The 21,124-nt window shown below is 38.9% G+C and overlaps 1 protein-coding gene across 2 annotated transcripts in view; it reads left to right on the plus strand.

Moving 5' to 3' along the window:
- The window catches only part of LOC127423918 (rap guanine nucleotide exchange factor 1-like), a 48,336-nt gene that overhangs the window by 23,915 nt on the left and 3,297 nt on the right, over positions 1-21,124 (plus strand). The window contains exons 11-23 of one of the 2 annotated variants that reach the window (XM_051668605.1): positions 7,687-7,779; positions 11,847-11,923; positions 12,744-12,849; positions 13,223-13,298; positions 13,904-13,988; positions 14,091-14,183; positions 15,895-16,080; positions 16,186-16,270; positions 16,395-16,489; positions 18,526-18,604; positions 18,765-18,866; positions 19,296-19,393; positions 19,508-19,636. In XM_051668605.1, the coding sequence (XP_051524565.1) occupies positions 7,687-7,779; positions 11,847-11,923; positions 12,744-12,849; positions 13,223-13,298; positions 13,904-13,988; positions 14,091-14,183; positions 15,895-16,080; positions 16,186-16,270; positions 16,395-16,489; positions 18,526-18,604; positions 18,765-18,866; positions 19,296-19,393; positions 19,508-19,636 (1,304 nt within the window). The remainder of the gene's footprint in view (positions 1-7,686; positions 7,780-11,846; positions 11,924-12,743; positions 12,850-13,222; positions 13,299-13,903; positions 13,989-14,090; positions 14,184-15,894; positions 16,081-16,185; positions 16,271-16,394; positions 16,490-18,525; positions 18,605-18,764; positions 18,867-19,295; positions 19,394-19,507; positions 19,637-21,124) is intronic. The other variant, XM_051668606.1, reaches the window with a different exon arrangement.

Genomic DNA, 21,124 nt, shown 5'->3' on the forward strand with positions numbered 1-21,124 from the left:
ATGCTTGACTGTAGGTATGATGTTCTTTTTGTGGAATTGTGTGTTTGATTTACACCAGATGTAACGGGACTTCTGTCTTCCCAACAGTTTCACTTTCGACTCATCAGTCCACAAAACATTCTCCCAAAAGTTTTTAGGATCACCAAGGTGTGTTTTGGCGAAATTCAGAAGAGCCTTAATGTTCTTCTGGGTTAGCAGTGGTTTTCGCCTCGCAACTCTTCCATGGATGGCATTTTTGGCCAGTGTATTTCTGATAGTGGAGTCATGAACAGTGACCTTTATTGATGCGAAAGAGGCCTGCAGTTCATTGGACGTTGTCCTTGGCATTTTTGTGACTTCCTGGATGAGTCGTTGCTGTGCTGTTGGAGGAATTTTGGAAGGTCGGCCACTTCTGGGAAGGTTCACTGCTGTGCCAAGTTTTCTCCATTTGGAGATAATGGCTCTCACTGTGGTTCTTTGGAGTCCCAGAGCCTTTGAAATAGCTTTGTAATCCTTCCCAGACTGATGTATTTCAATCACCTTTTTCCTCATAATTTCTGGAATTTCTTTCAACCTTGACATAGTGTGGTACTGGGTGAGACCTTTTAGCCAACTTCATGCTGCTGAAAAAGTTCTATTTAGGTTTTTATTTGATTGAACAGGGCTGGCAGTAATCAGGCCTGGCTGTGTCTAGTCCAACTGAACCCCATTATGAATGCAGTTTCATAGATTTTGTGATTTAGTAACTAAGGGCAAATACTTTTTCACACAGGCCCAGTTGGTATTGGATAACTTTTTTGCTTCAATAAATAACATTATCATTTAAAAACTGTATTTTGTGTTTACTCAGATTGCCTTTGTTTTATGTTAGATTTTGTTTGATTTTTTTTTAAGACAATTTAGTATGAGAGATACACAAAAACAGAAAAAATCAGGATGGGGACAAATACTTTTCCACAGCACTGTATATTACTATAGGCTATTACTATTATCATAATGAGAATTTTGCAACATACTAATAGAGGCTAGAGAGTAAACTTGTTCAAGAACCATTTCTGGGGCTGTACTGAATTATGACACATGACGATTCACCTGTTGTCCCAATGTCATTGCATGTTATTTGCATATGCATCCAGAGAAAGTCTGAGATCCTATGCATCTTTCTTATAGAAAAATCTGTTCTTACAAACTGCTCCCAAATAACTCAACATTTGCGCGTGTTCACTGCGCCTAGCTTATTTTAGAGCAAGAACATGTTCTGTCTGAGTTTTTCACAATTTCTCCCTGTCTTAGGTCAGTTAGGATCACTACTTTATTTTAAGAATGTGAAATGTCAGAATAATAGTAGAGAGAATGATTTATTTCAGCTTTTATTTATTTCATCACATTCCCAGTGGGTCAGAGGTTTACATACACTTTGTTAGTATTTGGTAGCATTTCCTTTAAATTGTTTAACTTGGGTCAAACGTTTTGGGTAGCCATCCACAAGCTTCTCACAATAAGTTGCTGGAATTTTGGCCCATTCCTCCAGACAGAGCTGGTGTAACTGAGTCAGGTTTGTAAGCCTCCTTGCTCTACATGCTTTTTCAGTTCTGCCCACAAATTTCGGATTGAGGTCAGGGCTTTGTGATGGCCACTCCAATACCTTGACTTTGCCCTAAAACCATTTTGCCGCAACTTTGGAGGTATGCTTATGGTCATTGTCCATTTGAAAGACCCATTTGCGACTGAGCTTTAAATTCCTGGCTGATGTCTTGAGATGTTGCTTCAATATATCCACATCATTTTCCTTCCTCAAGATGCCATCTATTTTGTGAAGTGCACCAGTCCCTCCTGCAGCAAAGCACCCACATGCTTCACGGTTGGGATGGTGTTCTTCGGCTTGCAAGCTTCACCCTTTTTCTTCCAAACATAATGATGGTCATTATGGCCATTTTGTTTCATCAGACCAGAGGACATTTCTCCAAAAAGTAAGATCTTTTCTCCATGTGCACTTGCAAACTGTAGTCTGGCTTTTTTATGGCGGTTTTGGAGCAGTGGCTTCTTCCTTGCTGAGCAGCCTTTCAGGTTATGTCGATATAGGACTCATTTTACTGTGGATATGGATACTTGTCTACCTGTTTCCTCCAGCATCTTCACAAGGTCCTTTGCTGTTGTTCTGGGATTGATTTGCACTTTTTGCACCAAACTACGTTCATCTCTAGGAGACAGAATGCGTCTCGTTCCTGAGCGGTATGATGGCTACGTGGTACCATGGTGTTTATACTTGCGTGCTATTGTTTGTACAGATTAATGTGGTACCTTCAGGCATTTGGGAATTGCTCCCAAGGATGAACCAGACTTGTGGAGGTCCACAATTTTTTTCTGAGGCCTTGGCTGCTTTCTTTTGATTTTCCCATGATGTCAGAGAGGCACTGAATTTGAAGGTGGGCCTTATAATATATCCACTGGTACACCTCCAATTGACTACAATTAGCCTATCTGAAGCTAATTGGCTAATTGCCTAAAGGCTTGACATCATTTTCTGGAATTTTCCAAGCTGCTTAAAGGCACAGTTAACAACATAAAAGTGTATGTAAACTTCTGACCCACTGGAATTGTGATATAGGCTAGTGTGGTGTTTCATGTCTCTTGAAAAAATGGCTCCTTCTGACATCAGACAGATGCATACTGTACAGCAACAAATGACCACCCACATTTACAAAATGAACTTGATTTTATCCTGCATGAGTTGATTGGGTCATGAAAAGAAGGTCATGATATTATTGGTTAATGTTATTTGTCCCTGCCCACACAGCCTTGATTACATTAGCAGAAAAGTTGTTTTAGAGGCAGAGAAAGTTATTACAATTTAATGAAAGATTAAATTAAATATTTTTTGGTTTAGTTAGAATAACATGCACTGATGAATTGTGCGCAATAAGACCAGAAACATTGATTAAGAAAGTAAATGGCTAATTCTTTTAATTTTTTATTTCATCCTTAAACCGGCGTCTTAAGTGCTGCACAGTTTACTCAAGTCTAAGTCATTGAAAGCAGCTTATTCTATGCCTTTATCTGTTTTTGCTTTTGTTCTTATTCTTGTTTCTTTTTGGCACATCTACCTCATTTCATTTGATGTGATTTGTACCATTTCTCTCTTTCATTCTATGTGGCTGTGCCGAGGAATTCACAGAGGTGTGTTGCTTAGAATTTCAGGCTCAGATACAATCATTTGCTCTAGGAGCTATATTATGCACCTGTATAGTGATGTATTTAGCATCTTAGAAATTTCCTTTTTTTCCCACTGATTAGCAAGCACAAGCAGTTACCTGTCAAAAAGTAGAAACCTCAGTTTTTTTACTCTTAAGGCCCCAGCATACTCACTGAGATGTTCATCTTCCTGTTTCACTCAGAGCCAAAAAGAAGTTAGAAACAGCTGAGCAACAGTATACTGTTTGGGAACATTCAGACATCGGCTGCGCCGCTGTGGGAGGCGTTTATAGTAGCATTTAAATATGAGGACGCACAAGACTATAAATGTAAAACTTGAACTAATTTGACATTAAAATATGCTATCAATGACTTCATTCCTCATTCTATGAGTAGAATTCACAAAATCAGTAACAGACGCTGTTTTTACCACTCGATTATTATTTTAAAGTAATATAAAAATACAGTAGATAATGTGTAATTTGTCTTTTTTACATTCTGAATTCATGGCGCTAACACGATATATATATATGCAGCCAAAATATGCTCTGGTTACCCACTGTTACTGTATTTTTTGATGACACTGATAGTACGGCAAAGATGGGTGAATAAAAGGGTGTTAATGTGTAGAATACAGACAAAAGAATGATGATAAAAGTGGCATATCTCACCTTGGACAGATGCATGAATGCCTTTCAGCTGCAGACAGCACCTGAGTGAAGCAGCATATCAAACAACAGAGTGAATGGGCACTTAGAGTATTTGAGTAGATTTAATTTTGTTTGTAGACTAATTAAACAAAAGAATCGCATGTTCTTCATGTCTCTATGCGAATGATCATACAGGTGTAGGTAAGTTTGCACCAGCTTGCTTATAACTCTGCATGCCTACCGATGAAGTGGACCAATGGCTGTCAGCCGGTACGAAGTTTCCTTAAAGTTCTTGCTGGTGAGCCGTTATGAACCACTGCAGTGAACACCAGATTTTGTTCTAAATGACGTCACACCCATTCGTTCTCTCGTTCGTATGAAGTATGTTGGGGCCTTGCTGCCTCATTTTAATTTCAAGTTAAATATGTTGTCTACTCTGACTGAGGTCTGTTCTCCATTCAGCTCACATCTGCTCAATAATACACTCTGCATGAACTCTCTGGCCTCTCTCTCTCTTCCTTCCTTCACTCTTGTTTCCTATCAGGCATCCTCACACTCTGCGTCTCCCTCCTCCTCCTCCTCTTCCTCTCTGTCGTGTCACCTGCAGCAGTGTGCTTCCGGGCCCGGCCCTGGTGAGACAGACACTGCTCTCTGCCTGTCCACATCTAACTCCTCTCTCAGCCACCAGGGTTTCCTGCCTGCCCCTGCGGTGAGTCCTAGCTGCCTTTCGCAGGCCTCTAATGTGTTCTTATTTTTAACTAATAAAATCACTTTTCCGTCTTTAATATCTTCTTAAAGGGATAATTCATACAAAAATGAAAACTGTCATCATTTACTCACCTTAATATTGTTCCAGACCCTTATAACTTTCTTCCGTGGAGCGCAAAAGGAGACATTTTCTAGAGCTTTCAGTCTTCAAGAATGCAAAACATTTAATAAAAGTAGCCCATATTACTCGTGTGTATACATATATACAGTTTTATATATTCAACAAATTTAACAGAACGTAGGTGTCTTGAGGTACTTTTTTAAAAGATGAAGTTCTTTTAACTTGTCACAGCATCTTAAAATCTCTACAATCATGCATGAGATGCTAAAAAACAATGAGAGTTCAAATATGTCCATCTAGTGCATTTTTACATAGAATAATGGATGCAAAAAACGTGTTTGTATGAGAGGCCCCTTACTTCTCTAGTGAACTATTATGAGCGAATGTCAAGATTTTCAGTGAATAGCGACTTCAATTTCAGTCAGTTCCTCACACAAAGCTATCGTATGACTTCAGAAGGGAATCGTCATTCAGTATGCAAATATTACAATCTGGTCTCATAGTGAAAACGTAACTATATGCATTTTTGCAAAACTTGTTAGATGTGTCTCCAGGTACAATGAACACTAGTGGCACTAGAACAACTGTGTGTTTTATTCACTTTCACTCAAATCATGACTTTAATGGCTGATTATGACTTTATAAATGCTTATTTTTCTCTCTATTATTCAGATCCTGCTATTTGATGATATCCACACACTTTTACTCTGATGCATCTTTTGAAAAATGATACATTTTAATGCTTGTATTACAGACACACCTACATATATACACTTATTCCAACATGATGAGCTTGTGTGGTAGCTCACCCGATAGGGCGTAGGACTTAGAGACGGAGGACCGCGGTTCTAGTCCAGCCATGAATTTAAGCTGACACGTGACATTATAAAGTCATAGAGGCAGCACGAAAAGATGGGGTTGGTTCAGAAAATGTGATTTTACATTTTGCTTCTGCATTTTAAAACACTAGTGGTTAGGTTCAGGCAAAAGTTTTACATTAGAGTAATGTTTTAAAAACAAACATCTAAAATTCACCTTAAAACCTCGTCTGAATACGACACCAATTTACTCGCTTTTGCTGCCCCCAGCTGGACATTTCACTGGAAACCTGCAGCCAAACGTGTTATACAGCACGTAATTTTGAATTGCAAAATTGTTGTCATGTTCACGTAAATCTAATGAGATCAGGCTGAAATATCCTTTCTGTCAGTAAAAGCCAGTGGAAGATTTTCAAACTTTACTAAAAATAGGTTTCTTTACAAAAAAACACAATAGCATAGCAAACCTAAGATTAAAATTATCTGCTAAACAATAAGTGGACTCTGTTCTAGCTGAATTAATTGCAGAATTTCAACTTTTAATTTTAATTAAATACTTTAATCTAATAACTTGGTTTAGTACAAACCCTTACAACAATATTTGAGGAATATAAATTCAGTGCTGCCTTGCAAGCAATATGATGCTGTACCTTTTCAATCCATCTTCACATGCTGCTACTGGGAACTAGGAGCAATATGCACAAACTGCTGATTGTCCAATTATCATTATTATAATTTTTTTATTTTTTATTTTTTTCTCCCCTTTTCTGCCCAATTCCCAATGCGCTCTAAGTCCTCGTGGTGGCGTAGTGACTCGCCTCAATCCGGGTGACAGAGGACAAATCTCAGTTGCCTCCGCGTCTGAGACCGTCAGTCCGGACATCTTATCACGTGGCTTGTTGAGCGCGTTATTGCACGGCATCCATGCACAATTCACCACGCGCCCCACCAAGAGCGAGAACCACATTATAGTGACCACGAGGAGGTTACCCCATGTGACTCTACCCTCCCTAGCAACCGGACCAATTTGGTTGCTTAGGAGATCAGGCTGGAGTCACTCAGCATGCCCTGGGTTCGAAATCACAACTCCAGGGGTGGTAGTCAGTGTCTTTACTTGCTGAGCTACCCAGGCCCCCTGATTGTCTAATTATTGACTTTGTGTGGGTGTGTGTGAGCGGCTACAAGAAAAAACTTGTCCATAATAGCTTACATGAATCAGAAGCTGTGTAGCCTGTGGGCAACAAATAGTTTACAGCTTCAATTAACAGCAGCGCTGCCTCGTTAGAGTTCAGTGATTTTGCACACGCCTCAGTCTCACTGATCTAAAGAGTCAGAAGGGCATATCACACAGGAGTCTTGCAGCTGTGACCTGCTGAAAAGCTCCGGGTTTCTGTAAGAGACCCGCCAGGCTCACCTGCTGTTAGTTGACTGATCTGTCTGTTATGATGTTATGTCTGGTGAGCTTTATTCTCTGACTAACTCTACTGAATCTCACAGAACTTTTTTCAAAGTGTCTTTTTGGGAAAATGGCTGCTAAGCACTAAACCTAGTGTGCTACCTGGTAGTTTTTGGCCCATTTGTATTACATGGTAGGGGTGTGAATTTAAGAGGTGCAATGCATCCATCTAATAAAGAAAATGTAACGCATTGATTATGGAATTGAATAATTGTGAATTACATTTAGCCTATTATTATCATATATACAGTGCCCCATTAAGTGTCTGGACACTATGGACACTTAAAGGGAAAGTTCATCCAAAAAGAAAAATGATGACATCATTTATTAACCCTTATGTTGTTCCAAACCCATATGACTTCTCTTCCGTGAAACTCAAAAGATGTTAGGTAGAATGTTAGCCTCAGTCACCATATATAGCCAGTGTATGGGTGCAGGGAATGTGAATGGTGACTGAGACTAACATATTACCTTTGTGCTCCATGGAATAAATATGGGTTTGGAATGTCATGAGGGTAAGTAAATGATGACAGAACTTCACTTTTCTGATACATTTAAACGGTCTCAAGGTGATCGCACAGGTATCTTTCTTTTCTACAGTTTGCCATTCAAATTTTGCTCCACCACTGCAATAAACTCTGTCTGCCAGTTTATTTCTTAATCCCAGCCGTTCTTGAGGCTTGTGGGATCAACCCTGAACCACACCTTTGCTCTCTGGTGCCTGTCAATTCTTGAGCTCTCCTTCCTCTTCTTTTCCTGTAGAGTGAAAGTGCTAATGATGAAGGTGGGGAGGGTGAATATGTCAATCTGTATTCATCCAACCAGACCAATGGAGATGTGACTCTCTCCAATGGAGTAAGTAACAGCATGTGAGCGTTTGCAGCCGAGTTTTCGCCCTGTGGCCGAACTATGCCTCTGCTCTTACATGCTGCACTTGTGCTGTTTGTGACTGTAATGCCTGGCTTTGCATCATCCAAAATAGTAACTTATACATTTGGAGGATAGTTCACCCAAAAATACTCAACCTCATGCTGTTACAAACACATACAGGTGCATCTCAATAAATTAGAATGTCGTGGAAAAGTTCATTTTTTTCAGTAATTCAACTCAAATTGTGAAACTCGTGTGTTAAATAAATTCAGTGCACACAGACTGAAGTAGTTTAAGTCTTTGGTTCTTTTAATTGTGATGATTTTGGCTCACATTTAACAAAAACCCACCAATTCACTATCTCAAAAAATTAGAATATGGTGACATGCCAATCAGCTAATCAACTCAAAACACCTGCAAAGGTTTCCTGAGCCTTCAAAATGGTCTCTCAGTTTGGTTCACTAGGCTACACAATCATGGGGAAGACTGCTGATCTGACAGTTGTCCAGAAGACAATCATTGACACCCTTCACAAGGAGGGTAAGCCACAAACATTCATTGCCAAAGAAGCTGGCTGTTCACAGAGTGCTGTATCCAAGCATGTTAACAAAAAGTTGAGTGGAAGGAAAAAGTGTGGAAGAAAAAGATGCACAACCAACCGAGAGAACCGCAGCCTAATGAGGATTGTCAAGCGAAATCGATTCAAGAATTTGGGTGAACTTCACAAGGAATGGACTGAGGCTGGGGTCAAGGCATCAAGAGCCACCACACACAGACGTGTCAAGGAATTTGGCTACAGTTGTTGTATTCCTCTTGTTAAGCCACTCCTGAACCACGGACAACGTCAGAGGCGTCTTACCTGGGCTAAGGAGAAGAAGAACTGGACTGTTGCCCAGTGGTCCAAAGTCCTCTTTTCAGATGAGAGCAAGTTTTGTATTTCATTTGGAAACCAAGGTCCTAGAGTCTGGAGGAAGGGTGGAGAAGCTCATAGCCCAAGTTGCTTGAAGTCCAGTGTTAAGTTTCCACAGTCTGTGATGATTTGGGGTGCAATGTCATCTGCTGGTGTTGGTCCATTGTGTTTTTTGAAAACCAAAGTCACTGCACCCGTTTACCAAGAAATTTTGAAGCACTTCATGCTTCCTTCTGCTGACCAGCTTTTTAAAGATGCTGATTTCATTTTCCAGCAGGATTTGGCACCTGCCCACACTGCCAAAAGCACCAAAAGTTGGTTAAATGACCATGGTGTTGGTGTGCTTGACTGGCCAGCAAACTCACCAGACCTGAACCCCATAGAGAATCTATGGGGTATTGTCAAGAGGAAAATGAGAAACAAGAGACCAAAAAATGCAGATGAGCTGAAGGCCACTGTCAAAGAAACCTGGGCTTCCATACCACCTCAGCAGTGCCACAAACTGATCACCTCCATGCCACACCGAATTGAGGCAGTAATTAAAGCAAAAGGAGCCCCTACCAAGTATTGAGTACATATACAGTAAATGAACATACTTTCCAGAAGGCCAGCAATTCACTAAAAGTGTTTTTTTTTTTGGTCTTATGATGTATTCTAATTTTTTGAGATAGTGAATTGGTGGGTTTTTGTTAAATGTGAGCCAAAATCATCACAATTAAAAGAACCAAAGACTTAAACTACTTCAGTCTGTGTGCACTGAATTTATTTAATACACGAGTTTCACAATTTGAGTTGAATTACTGAAATAAATGAACTTTTCCACGACATTCTAATTTATTGAGATGCACCTGTATGCTTTTTATTTAGTTTTTTGCTTTTTGTTTTCTGTGGAGCAAAAAGGAGATGTTAGGCAGTATGTTAGTCTCAGTCACCATTCACTTTCGTTGCAACTTTGTTCCATGTAATGCAAGTGAATGGTGACTAAGGCTGTCATCCTGCCAAATATTTTTTGGGTAAACTATCACTTTAAAACCTGTCATGAACAAACTCTTTATGCAGTACTGCATAAAATACCCTAACCGCTCACATTGTAATATCATTGGTTCAAAATCCCACTCCATAAAGATATTCTGTTAAGTTGTTTCATGCTCCATTTTGTTCACTTTTGACAACAAAATACTTGTTGCATCTCACCTGGTTAGGACACGGTGTAAGAGGTGAGAAAATTAGAAGGCTAATTGTTTTTGGATGAGTTTATGCATAGACTTTGTTGTGCAATCAAGTTGTTCTGATAGGATTTGAGAAGTGAAAGAGGAATTGATGATTGTGCGCTTTTTAAAAATAAACCATCCTGCTGTAATTTTCCTACTGTAAAAGCAGTAGTTATAAAACCTCTTAACAGAGAAACAGACTGATCCCAATGTTGTCAATTTTATCGTTTACTAACAGCCAACATAAGATGTATGTAGCATGTACACAGACTTTGATTTTCAAATATTCTATTTTTAACTCCATATAACTCCAAATATAGACTGCAAAACTCTAAAATACTCCCAACAAATCAGTTGCCAAGCTTTTGAAATTCTCTGAAAAAAATGTGGATATCTGAATGAATTAAAGATCTGAACAAGTAAAAAAAAAAAAAAAAAACTACATCATAAAATAAAAACGATCATAGCAGCGCAATATTTTGGACTTTGGGTGTGAATGGGTCTTTAAAGCTGTGTACACATAAAACTACATTTAATGTATTGTTTCCTAGTAATGCTTTGTGTTTTAAAATTAATATCTTATTCCAATAATATACCTAACCTCATATCTGATGATCAGATGCATGTCATGTATATTAAGGTCACATCCACACAAATCCGTTTTTGTTTGAAGATTTGATTGTGATTTTGTTACACCGAAAACCCTAATAAGTTGACTAAATTGATTGAGTAAACGCTCAGTTGAACTGAGTAATGGTGTCTCCCAAACTTTTTGTAATAAAGTTCACTTGTTGTTCATATAGAATGAACTTAACTATTTAAGTCAAGGTGACTAGATGCAAGTAGACTTAACTCAGATTTGCTATTTAAATGTTGTTGCTTCAGCTTAATAATTTTAACTGAATGGACTGTAGGTCAAACAATAACACAGATTAAAAAATGAAGATTATAACTGATTTTAGGTCAGTCATTAAATAAACTTATTTCTCCACAGAATTGCAAATATACCTGTACTTCAGTTGCACATGCACAAGGAGAACTGAGATAGTGTTCAAATTGTCCAACTGGACCAAAAGGGACGCAGATCACTCTAATGGTGACATCACACTAAACAACTATTGCAAACAAACTACATAAATAATACTACAAAAGAGCTAAAACCTCTATGAATTCTTAATAACAGCTATTTAAATACCCCCATATGTTCCCTTTGACCAAGGAAACCTAATTAATAATTCAAGCGCAAGGCATTTAGGTATTTCCCATAGCCTCAATTTTGTACTCAATCTGAAGTCTATTGATTTTAAAGAAAAATAAGTTTAAAAAAACATAGCTTTTTGAGTTATGAGCCCAATACTTAACATTTCAAGTAATCTTGGATTAAGACAACTTGATTTTTCCAGTAAGGACAACATTAGGGTTTACAGTGTACGTTTGTGCCTCTCATACACTCTGGAACAGCGTTTTCTTCTGAAAACAGAGACTTTGAAAATGCTCCTCAGCCTCATACTTTGGAAAAAACGATGACGTTAGAAAACTGAAAACGGAGGGTTTAATGGATTAGTGTGGACATGCCCTAAGGTGTTATTTTCTATAAGTCTGCTTTGGAACAATATTTATTGTGCAAAGCACCATTAAAATATATATATTTTTTTATTTGTTTTGACTCGATAGTGACTTTAACTATGTTCTAATATGATCATTATCAGTGTGCCCCAATCCTGTGTTTAAATGTTCTGTGGAATGCAGAAAAAAAAAATTTGTTTTGTGCTCTTCCCTGCATATAAATATCATACCAAGATGTAAAACCCAGCTATTCTGCTCTGGTGAATCACTTTGCTAGTGACATCTCATTTTTGCAGCATTCCTGTAAGGTTGTACTGATAGTCCTTAAATGTTTTATTTTTCTTTCTTTTTTTTGTTTTTGTCAGGACTCTTCTTGTGAACCTGAGGACTCACTGCAGGACTCTGCATCAGAACACAGTAAAGATCCGGCTGACAGAGAAGGGTAACACTGCTGTGATTGAACTCGCTGCTTTAAAGGGATATTTCACCCCAAAATGAAAATGTTGTCCGTCCCAAACCTGTATGACTTTCTTTCCTTGGTGGAACACAAGTTACATCTTTGGTTATTAATGCACATCTCCCTTTACTGGTTTTGCTTTAAGAACCATATTTTAAATTGGACATCAATACACTGTTAACACAGTACCAAAGTTGTTTATCATATAAAGTAAACAAAAGTACTTAAAATCCAACATTGGACATGATTAAACATCAAACATTAATGTCTGTGGTTTTATTTAATCAAACATGTCTTTTATTCTTCGCCATACCGTGTCATTTGCAATTGACCCTGTATTTAATGTAGTCTGGGTCTTATGTTTTATTTTATTTTACCTTGCATAGTTTTTCAGGCTGAGTCATGTCGTTCAACCTATCCATTTTGGCATCCGTCTAATTTTGCTAGCTTCTACCAAGTGACGGATGAAGTTGAGTCAAAACTGTCCATTTTAATTGGACGCTCAGCCTTTGACGTCAAAAACAAAAGATATGGGCAACGTTTTCTCCTTCCTATGACAAGTTGACCCTGCTATCCGTGTCCCGACAGATTTGCGACCCATTTTTGGGTCCTGGGACACCAGTTGAGAACCACTGTGTTATAGTACTTTGTCTCCTCTTTCTTTCTTTGTTACACATCTTTTTAGATAATATTAGAGGTGAATATGTTTGGGAGTATTTTCTCCCAGCAAAACAATGCAGTGGCCTTGAGTGTTTAAGACTGAGTTCACTTTATCTTGGTAAAATGTCCTCCTCTCCTGTTCCAGCTGGAAGCAAAAGTGTGCAGACTCAGAGTTGACCTCAGAGGAGGTGGATGAGCTCTCACTGATTGACCATGACGAGATCATGTCTCACATAACACTAAAGCAAGAGGTAATGTAGATGTGTTTGTTTTATTATTTTAGCTACCTTGGGTGCAAAGCAGAAGTTACATGTTTTATTTTCAGGAGTTTATATCTTGACTTCCAATAGTTGAGATTATTATAAAAGTGAAGTCTACTTTCTGCTGCCCCTGCCTGTGACTTAAAGCCACTGCAGTGCTTTTGTGGTGAACATCACCATTAAAATGCATGTGTAATATTTGTTTTTACACTGCAAGATCAGGGCAAACACCACTCACATTCTCTTGAAAAAATGTAAAAATCTAATAACTAATTCAGTCTCAGATATTGACATTGTTTTTCTAAATGAGATGTTTAAAAGTTACATTTAGGAGCTGACTGTTTAATCCTAACCTGTGCTTCAGAACGACGATGGCCCTGATGTCCGAGCTGGATCAGGAGACATTTTATTAGTTCATGCCACAGAAACAGATCGCAAAGGTAAGAATAATCCCTTTCAATCCCTTCTGTGTTAGGATTAAGATAGAGAACTAAAAATTTAGCTTTTTAAAAAACATTTTTCCACGTTTCACATACTTTTTTTCACATACTTTTTTTCTCCCAATTTGGAATGCCCAATTCCCAATGTGCTTTTAAGTCCTCGTGATTGCGTAGTGATTCGCCTCAATCCGGGTGGTGGAGGACGAATCCCAATTGCCTCCGCGTCTGAGACCGTCAACCATCTTATCACGTGGCTTGTTGAGCGCGTTGCCACGGAGACATTGTGCATATGGAGGCTCCGCGCCATCCACCACAGCAACCATGCTCAACTCACCACGCGCCCCACTGAGAACGCCCCACATTATAGCGACCACTAGGAAGTTTACCCCATGTGACTCTACCCTCCCTAACAACCAGGCCAATTTGGTTGCTTAGGAGACCTGGCTGGAGTCACTCAGCACGCTCTGGGATTCAAACTAGCGAGCTAGCGAACTCCAGGGGAGGTAGCCTGCATATTTTACCACTGAGCTACCCAGGCCCCCCACGTTTTAACTCTTATCCTATAATTATGATTACATAAATGTATCTTATGTTCTCTTTTGCAGATCGAGTTTTATACTGTGAAGCTTTCTTGACTACATACAGAACTTTTCTAACCCCAGAGGACCTCATTAAAAAGCTCCGCCATAGATATCCTTTATGAGGACAGGAGAGGGTGGCTTATAAATCTTTGTATTCCTAACAGTTTTTGCCACTCCAAGCCTTTTTTTTTTTGCCCTTAACTCTGAACACATTTACTAGGTTTTCTCACAGTTCTGACAGCGTCAAACAGCGTGTTAGTAAAAACACATTCTTCGTGCTGGTGCGGGTCGTGGATGAGCTTTGGTGAGCTGAGACTTATTAACACATTATATCACAATTGTGGGACCACATTAGATATCTCCATCTATTAGGAGTTCATAAAATTACTGATATCTACTGTAGCTGAAATATCAACAGAAATAACCACATTCCTAAATTATATTTCAGTAACACTTTACTTTAAGGTTGTATTTGTTAACATTAGTTACTTTTTACAATACTTTTACAACATTTATTAATGTTGGGTAATGATAATTTCTGCATGTACTAGTAATTTTTTTTTACATTATATGTGTAGTATGTTAATAATAATAATGCAATATGAACTAACAATGAAAAATAGTAGCAAAAAATAAAATAAAAATAGCATTAACCAGAAACACAAACAAAGCTTTTTAGAAGAATATCTCCGCTCTAGGGCCATTCAATGCAAGTGAATGGTGACCAAAAATTTGAAGCTCCAAAAAGCACAAAAGCGTGAGGTGTGGGTGAGAAACAGATCAACATTTAAGTCAATATTTTGCATTATTTTTTTACTATAACGCTGCGTTCTGTTCAACTTGGAAAGTCGGATTTTCCATATTCCTACTAGGAAAAGTGCAATGGAATGCCACTTGAAGTCGGAATTCCAACTGGGAAACTTGTGCGAAAATTTTAAACTCTGATTTCGCCGAAATGCAGGTGCGTGATGTCACACAAACATATTGGCGCTAAGGGAGATGTACAAAGTAAGTGATTCACATTTACTTTTAAGTAATATTGATCAATGAGTCTCAGTTCCTACATTACTTGATATTGAAGCTTGTTCAACAAATGCCTGCAGAAACAGGTGTATAAATCATGATATATTATACTCTCTTTTAATATTCGTGCACCTGTAGCACAAATGCTATCGTTGCAGCATTGTTTATCAGTTGGCTTGCTAGGAGACATCTCTGGTGACAGTCGAACCCTTGCTAAGCTAGCTGGAGCATTGCAGTTTTGTTTCCTTACACATCATCTTCCGAGCATCTGGCAATGGAATGCCTTTTATGGTGGGAGATCGGAGATATCAAGTAGGAATATCCCACATCCGACTTGAATGGAATGCAGCATAAGTCTCCACTTTCACTTTTACATTCTTCTTTTGTTTTTGCCGATTTACATTCTTCGTGCATATCGCCACCTACTGGGCAGGGAGGAGAATGTATAGTAAAAAAAGTAAATTTATAGTGAATATTTCTCACCCACACCTATCAAATCACTTCTGAAGACATGGAATGAACAACTGGAGAGGTATGGATTACTTTTAAGCTGCCTTTACGTGCTTTTTGGAGCTTCAAAGTTCTGGCCAACATCCACTTGAATTGAATAGACCAACAAAGCTGTGATATTTTTAAAAAAATCTTCATTTGTGTTCAGCAGAAGAAAGAATGTCATACACATATGGGATGGCATGAGGGTGAGTAAAGGATTAGAGAATTTTCATTTTTGAGTGTACCATCCCTTTAACAAATAGAGCCTTATTGAAAAGTGTTACTGTAGTTTTCTAATTCTGTACCCCATATTCTGAAGGGATGTTAGCAGATGTAATTATGTAGCCATATATATAAAATGTGTGAAGTTGTTGCCCATGTCAATTACAATTGTGATACCCTGTTAATCTGTTCATTAAATGGCAATGTAATGTGTTTCATGTGTGAGCGCATTGTTATCATATACATAATTTGAAAGTCTTTGTATTTGGTGTCTTTAGTTTGGTGGAGCTCACAGAAGACATCCTGAAGCAGCTCATGGATCTCGTGTTCAATCTGCTAATTGACGGGGAGCTCATTCTGGCCCGAGTTCTGCGCAAGAACATTTTAGATAAAGTCCAACAGAAGAAGTTGCTGCAGTACTCCAACTCCCTCAAAACGCTCGCAGCACGAAGTGTGGCTGCAAGGTAACGCTTTTCAAAATCACATTTAGAACAAAACCATCTAGCAGACTTCCAGAAGTGATGGAATGCAAACATTTTCACACTGATATTGACTCTTTATTAACACAGGCCTGGCACTCTGCATGACTTCCGCAGTCATGAGATCGCAGATCAGCTCACTCTCCTTGATGCAGAGCTGTTTTATAAAATAGAGGTACTGCCCCTCTCCTGTCATTTATACACAGTCCTTAACTTGCCCTTAAGAGATTCACAAGTTCTTTGAGATTGCCTTGAGCGATTCAGGAGTTCTTTGAAATGTTTGTCCTGTCTTTGTACAGATCCCTGAGGTGTTACTCTGGGCCAAGGAACAGAACGAAGAAAAGAGCCCCAATCTAACCCAATTCACAGAGCACTTCAACAACATGTCATACTGGTATAAAGTCCTAATTCTCAAGCTGGCACAGAAGTATTGAGATTTAAGAATGGAAACTGTAATATTTTGGGTGCCACATCCCTCATAGTCTCATGAAAGCTACACTAAAAAAAATGTATGACCCTGTTTACACCTGGTATTAAGTGTGTTTCGGGTGATCCGATTAGATGTTCAGCACTAAATACAGGTCTAAACAGTGTCTAAGACGTTTTGTAATAGGATCACAAAAAACACATACGAAGGTAATCAAAAGCACATATGACTGCATCGCATTTGAGATGTAAATGCTAATCCGTCCTGAATGCGTCCCGGACAGCAGTGAAGCGCCACCCCTCACCTGTCAATCAACCGCTGCGCTAAAACAGAGTGTAAACTTTGCTGTTAACGAGTGACCTTAAATTGAAATAACGTCCGATCAGAAATTTAAAATAAGTGGCTACATACACAGATCAGCCACAATATTAAAACCACCTGCCTAATATTGTGTAGATCCCCCTCATGCCACCAAAACAGTGCCAACCTGCATCTTAGAATAGCATTCTGAGATGATATTCTTCTCACCACAATTGTACAGAGCGGTTATCTGAGTTACTGTAGACTTTGTCAGTTCGAACCAGTCTGGCCATTCTCTGTTGACCTCTCTCATCAACAAAGCATTTCCATCCGCAGAACTGCCGCTCACTAGATGTTTTTTGTTTTTGGCACCATTGGGAGTAAATTCTAGAGACCGTTGTGCGTGAAAATCCCAGGAGATCAGCAGTTACAGAAATACTCAAACCAGCCTGTCTGGCACTAATGCTGTTCTGAGATGCGGGTTAGCGCTGTTTTGGCGACACGAGGGGGACCTACACAATATTAGGCAGGTGGTTTTAATGTTGTGGCTGATCGGTGTATATTATAGATCAGTAATAAACTTGGACAAGAACTTCATGGATCTTCTTCAGTGTGTCTGATATCAACACATAAGCTCCTTTAATACAGGGAATCCACTAAAATAACAGATAATTCTCCTTGAAATGTTGCATTTGTGCTTAATTAAATGTCAGCTGTGTCTGGGAGAAATAGCGCACTTTTTTTCCTCTCACATTTTTATCTTTTATGTCTTTTTCACGGTTTATCATCAATTAGTAGCACACTGACATAGTGATTGATGTATGTCATCTTGAAATCAGAGACCTTCCCCTCGAAATCCGAATACAAGTGGTTACAGGAGACTGATGTAAGCGACCAGGTCTAAACAGCGATGTGTCTCTTCTGACCACATGTGATCAGATCACCCGACCCGATCTTAATACCAGGTGTAAACGGGGTTTATGTGGCCGTTCACACCGAACTTGTTTATGCGTCCATCGGTGCTGTTTTTCAATCATCTTTCTATAAAAACATGCACTAGACAGATGTTTTTGACCAATTTTCTTTTTTTACATCTAGTGCTGGAGCGTAGCGTTTTTTTTTTGTCGCTGTGTCATGTTAAAGAGAACTTCATCTGGCAAAAATGTGCCTTGGGACACCTGTGTTCTGTTCATTGCACTGAGTCTAGATTTAGAGCAAGAACGCATTCGGTCTGAACGGCCCCTAATGCTGTACATGAGTGTTTCCTACAGAATTCTGTTTTTGCTGTGGGAGAGCCCCTACAACCGATAATTTGTCCTATTACAAATGTAATAAAGCAGTGTTATTTTTTTAACAAACCTCTCGTGAATGTAAATCTTCAACTGTGATGAACATGCATTTAGTAAGTGAGTCATATGTTAATTCAGTAAGTGCTCTGACAGATTCAGTGAGTAATGTGTAGACTGATAAAACCAATAATTTTGACCAAATCACTTTAGAGGAACAGCATACAAGATTCATTTGGTTATGAATCGTACTACACTTGAAAGCACTGTATATTTATTTAATCACAATTCAGTTCGGGCTATAAACTCAAACTTGAGTAAAAAATATCCTCTGATTTGCTGTGGCACTGTAGATTCAGTAGCAACACAGTGCTGTACATTCAAATCATTATTTTTTTTTTAATCTCTCTTTTCAAGGGTTCGATCCTTGATAATCCAACAGGAGAAAGCCCAGGATCGAGAAAAACTTCTTCTGAAGTTCATCAAAATTATGAAGGTGCAAACAAATGTTTTATTAATTTGAATGGATTTATAGCCTATAATTTCTTGCGAATCTACATAACAGGACTGATTTTATTTTTCAAAACTGAATCTAATGATTTATTGGGCTGGTTTCTGAAAAAATAATCTTTATTCTATGTCCTTTTGTAATGTAGCACTTAAGAAAACTCAATAACTTCAACTCCTACTTGGCAATATTATCAGCATTGGATTCAGCACCTATTAGAAGACTGGAATGGCAAAAGCAAACTTCAGAGGTAAATCACTCCCATGTGTCCCTGTTTCCATATCCTCTCAGGCCATGTCCACATTGATACGTTTTCGGTTGAAAACTCATTGTTTACTGAAGTATACGGTATTTGAGAACACTTTCAAAAATCTTGTTTTTGCCATTTTGCCTCATTTTCGGCCGGTACTATGATGCAGTGTTTGGGGGGCATTTTGAACTTTAGGGTGGGCAAAAGGTTCTCTTTTCGTCTGACTGGGAGGTCCCCCTTGGTAGTTTCGCTGTTCGACTGGGGGGCGGGGGGGGGGGGGGGTACAAGGAAAATCTAGCCCTTGCCATAGATATAAATTTGTAAAATCAGCGCAGTTGCAACCAAATCATCCAATTAGTGTGGACGTGGCCTCAGTTCTTAGCTGATTCTGTCATGTTTGCAGCCTACTGATTAATGTTATCTTTACAGGGTTTGGAGGAGTATTGCACTTTAATTGACAGTTCCTCCTCATTCCGGGTGTATAGAGCAGCTTTGGCAGATGTGGAGCCTCCATGTATACCGTACCTGTAAGGACACCTCAAGCTTTAAAGAACACATTAGTTTTCAAAAGTGATTCAAATGACATATTTTGGATATAACACACCTTTCTTCTGTTTTGCACTCTCTGTCACACAATACAGAGGTCTCATCCTCCAGGACTTAACTTTTGTGCATCTTGGGAATCCTGACCTCATTGATGGAAAGATCAACTTTTCCAAACGCTGGCAGCAGTTCAATATCCTAGACACTATGAGACGCTTTCAGCAAGTGTGAGTACTTAAAGACTACATGAAACGTCATTGCATTGCATTTAACTTCTTTATTGTGACTAATTTCTGAGTTAAACTGACTATTCAGTGGGTTGTAATGTAGGTTGGGACTTGATTTAATCCATTGGGATTTGATTGGATCTTGAGGAGGTGACATTTGTTAGGCCAGTGGTTCTCAAAGTGTGGGGCAATTTGTAAGGGGGGTGCAGAAGATTGCCACTTTCTCAAATCTCATTCACTTTCACACATTAAAAACTTTTGTTACAATACACGCAAGAACCAATGTTTGCAATATCTTTTCCTCCGTCTTTTTCTCCTCAAGCTTTGTTTATAATTTCGCCTGGCACTGCAGTGCATCCTCGATGGCCCGAGCCATTTATACTTAATGTATCATGTGGCGTGGTGTCTTGAAGTGTTTGTGTGGTGTCAGGTGCGCTCACTGCACTGTGATTATATAAAGAAAGAAGTGACCGACACGTGACCGATTCTAATGGGTGAAGAGGTGAGTTAACACTTAAAGGAAAAGTTCACACAAAAATGAAAATTCTCTCATCAGCTACTCACGCTCATGCCATCCCAGATGTGTTTGACTTTCTTTCTTCTGCTGACCACAAATTATGATTTTTAGAAGAATATATCCGCTCTGAAGGTCCATACAATGCAAGTGAATGGTGGCCAGAACTTTGAAGCTCCATAAACACATAAAGACATCATAAAAGTAATCCATATGACTCCAGTGGTTAAATCCATAACTTCAGAAGCGATATGATAGGTGTGGGTGAGAAACAGATGAATATTTAAGTCTTTTTTTTACTATAAATCTCCACCTTTGACCAGCACTGACCAGTAGGTGGCGATATACACGAAAAATGCGGATCGCCAAAAAACAAAAGAAGAAGAATGTGGAAGTGAAATTGACTTAAATATTGATCTGTTTCTTCACCCACACCTATCATATCGCTTAAGAAAACATGGAATTAACCACTGGAGATGTTATGCTGCCTTTAAATGCTTTTTGGAGCTTCAAAGTTCTGGCCACCATTCACTTGCATTGTATGGAACTACAGTGCTGAGATATTATTCTGAAAATCTTTGTTTTCAGCAGATGAAAGAAATGGGACTTTTCCACTGCACGGTACAGCTCGACTCTGCTCGCTATTTGGGGGTTTTCCACTGTGGATAGTACCTGGTACCTGATACTTTTTTTATGGCACTTTTCCACTGCACGTTACGGTTCGACTCGACTCTGCGCACTTTACTTTTCTGAGCTTGCTTTTCCACTGCAGTTTAGTGCCACCTCAACGTGGGTGGGATTATAGGCTGATCGTCATAGTTGTGCCGCTTCTACTGCCGTGACACCATCTTAAACACGACACAAACATTACTGACAATAAACAATAACAAAACCGCTAGCTGTTAGTTACTAGCTCATTGTGCTGCATAAAGCAGTTGTTGCATGTTGATTTTACACAAGTGTAACAGTTAAAT

Source organism: Myxocyprinus asiaticus, chromosome 33 (assembly GCF_019703515.2).
Source record: "Myxocyprinus asiaticus isolate MX2 ecotype Aquarium Trade chromosome 33, UBuf_Myxa_2, whole genome shotgun sequence".
Lineage (NCBI taxonomy): Eukaryota > Metazoa > Chordata > Actinopteri > Cypriniformes > Catostomidae > Myxocyprinus > Myxocyprinus asiaticus.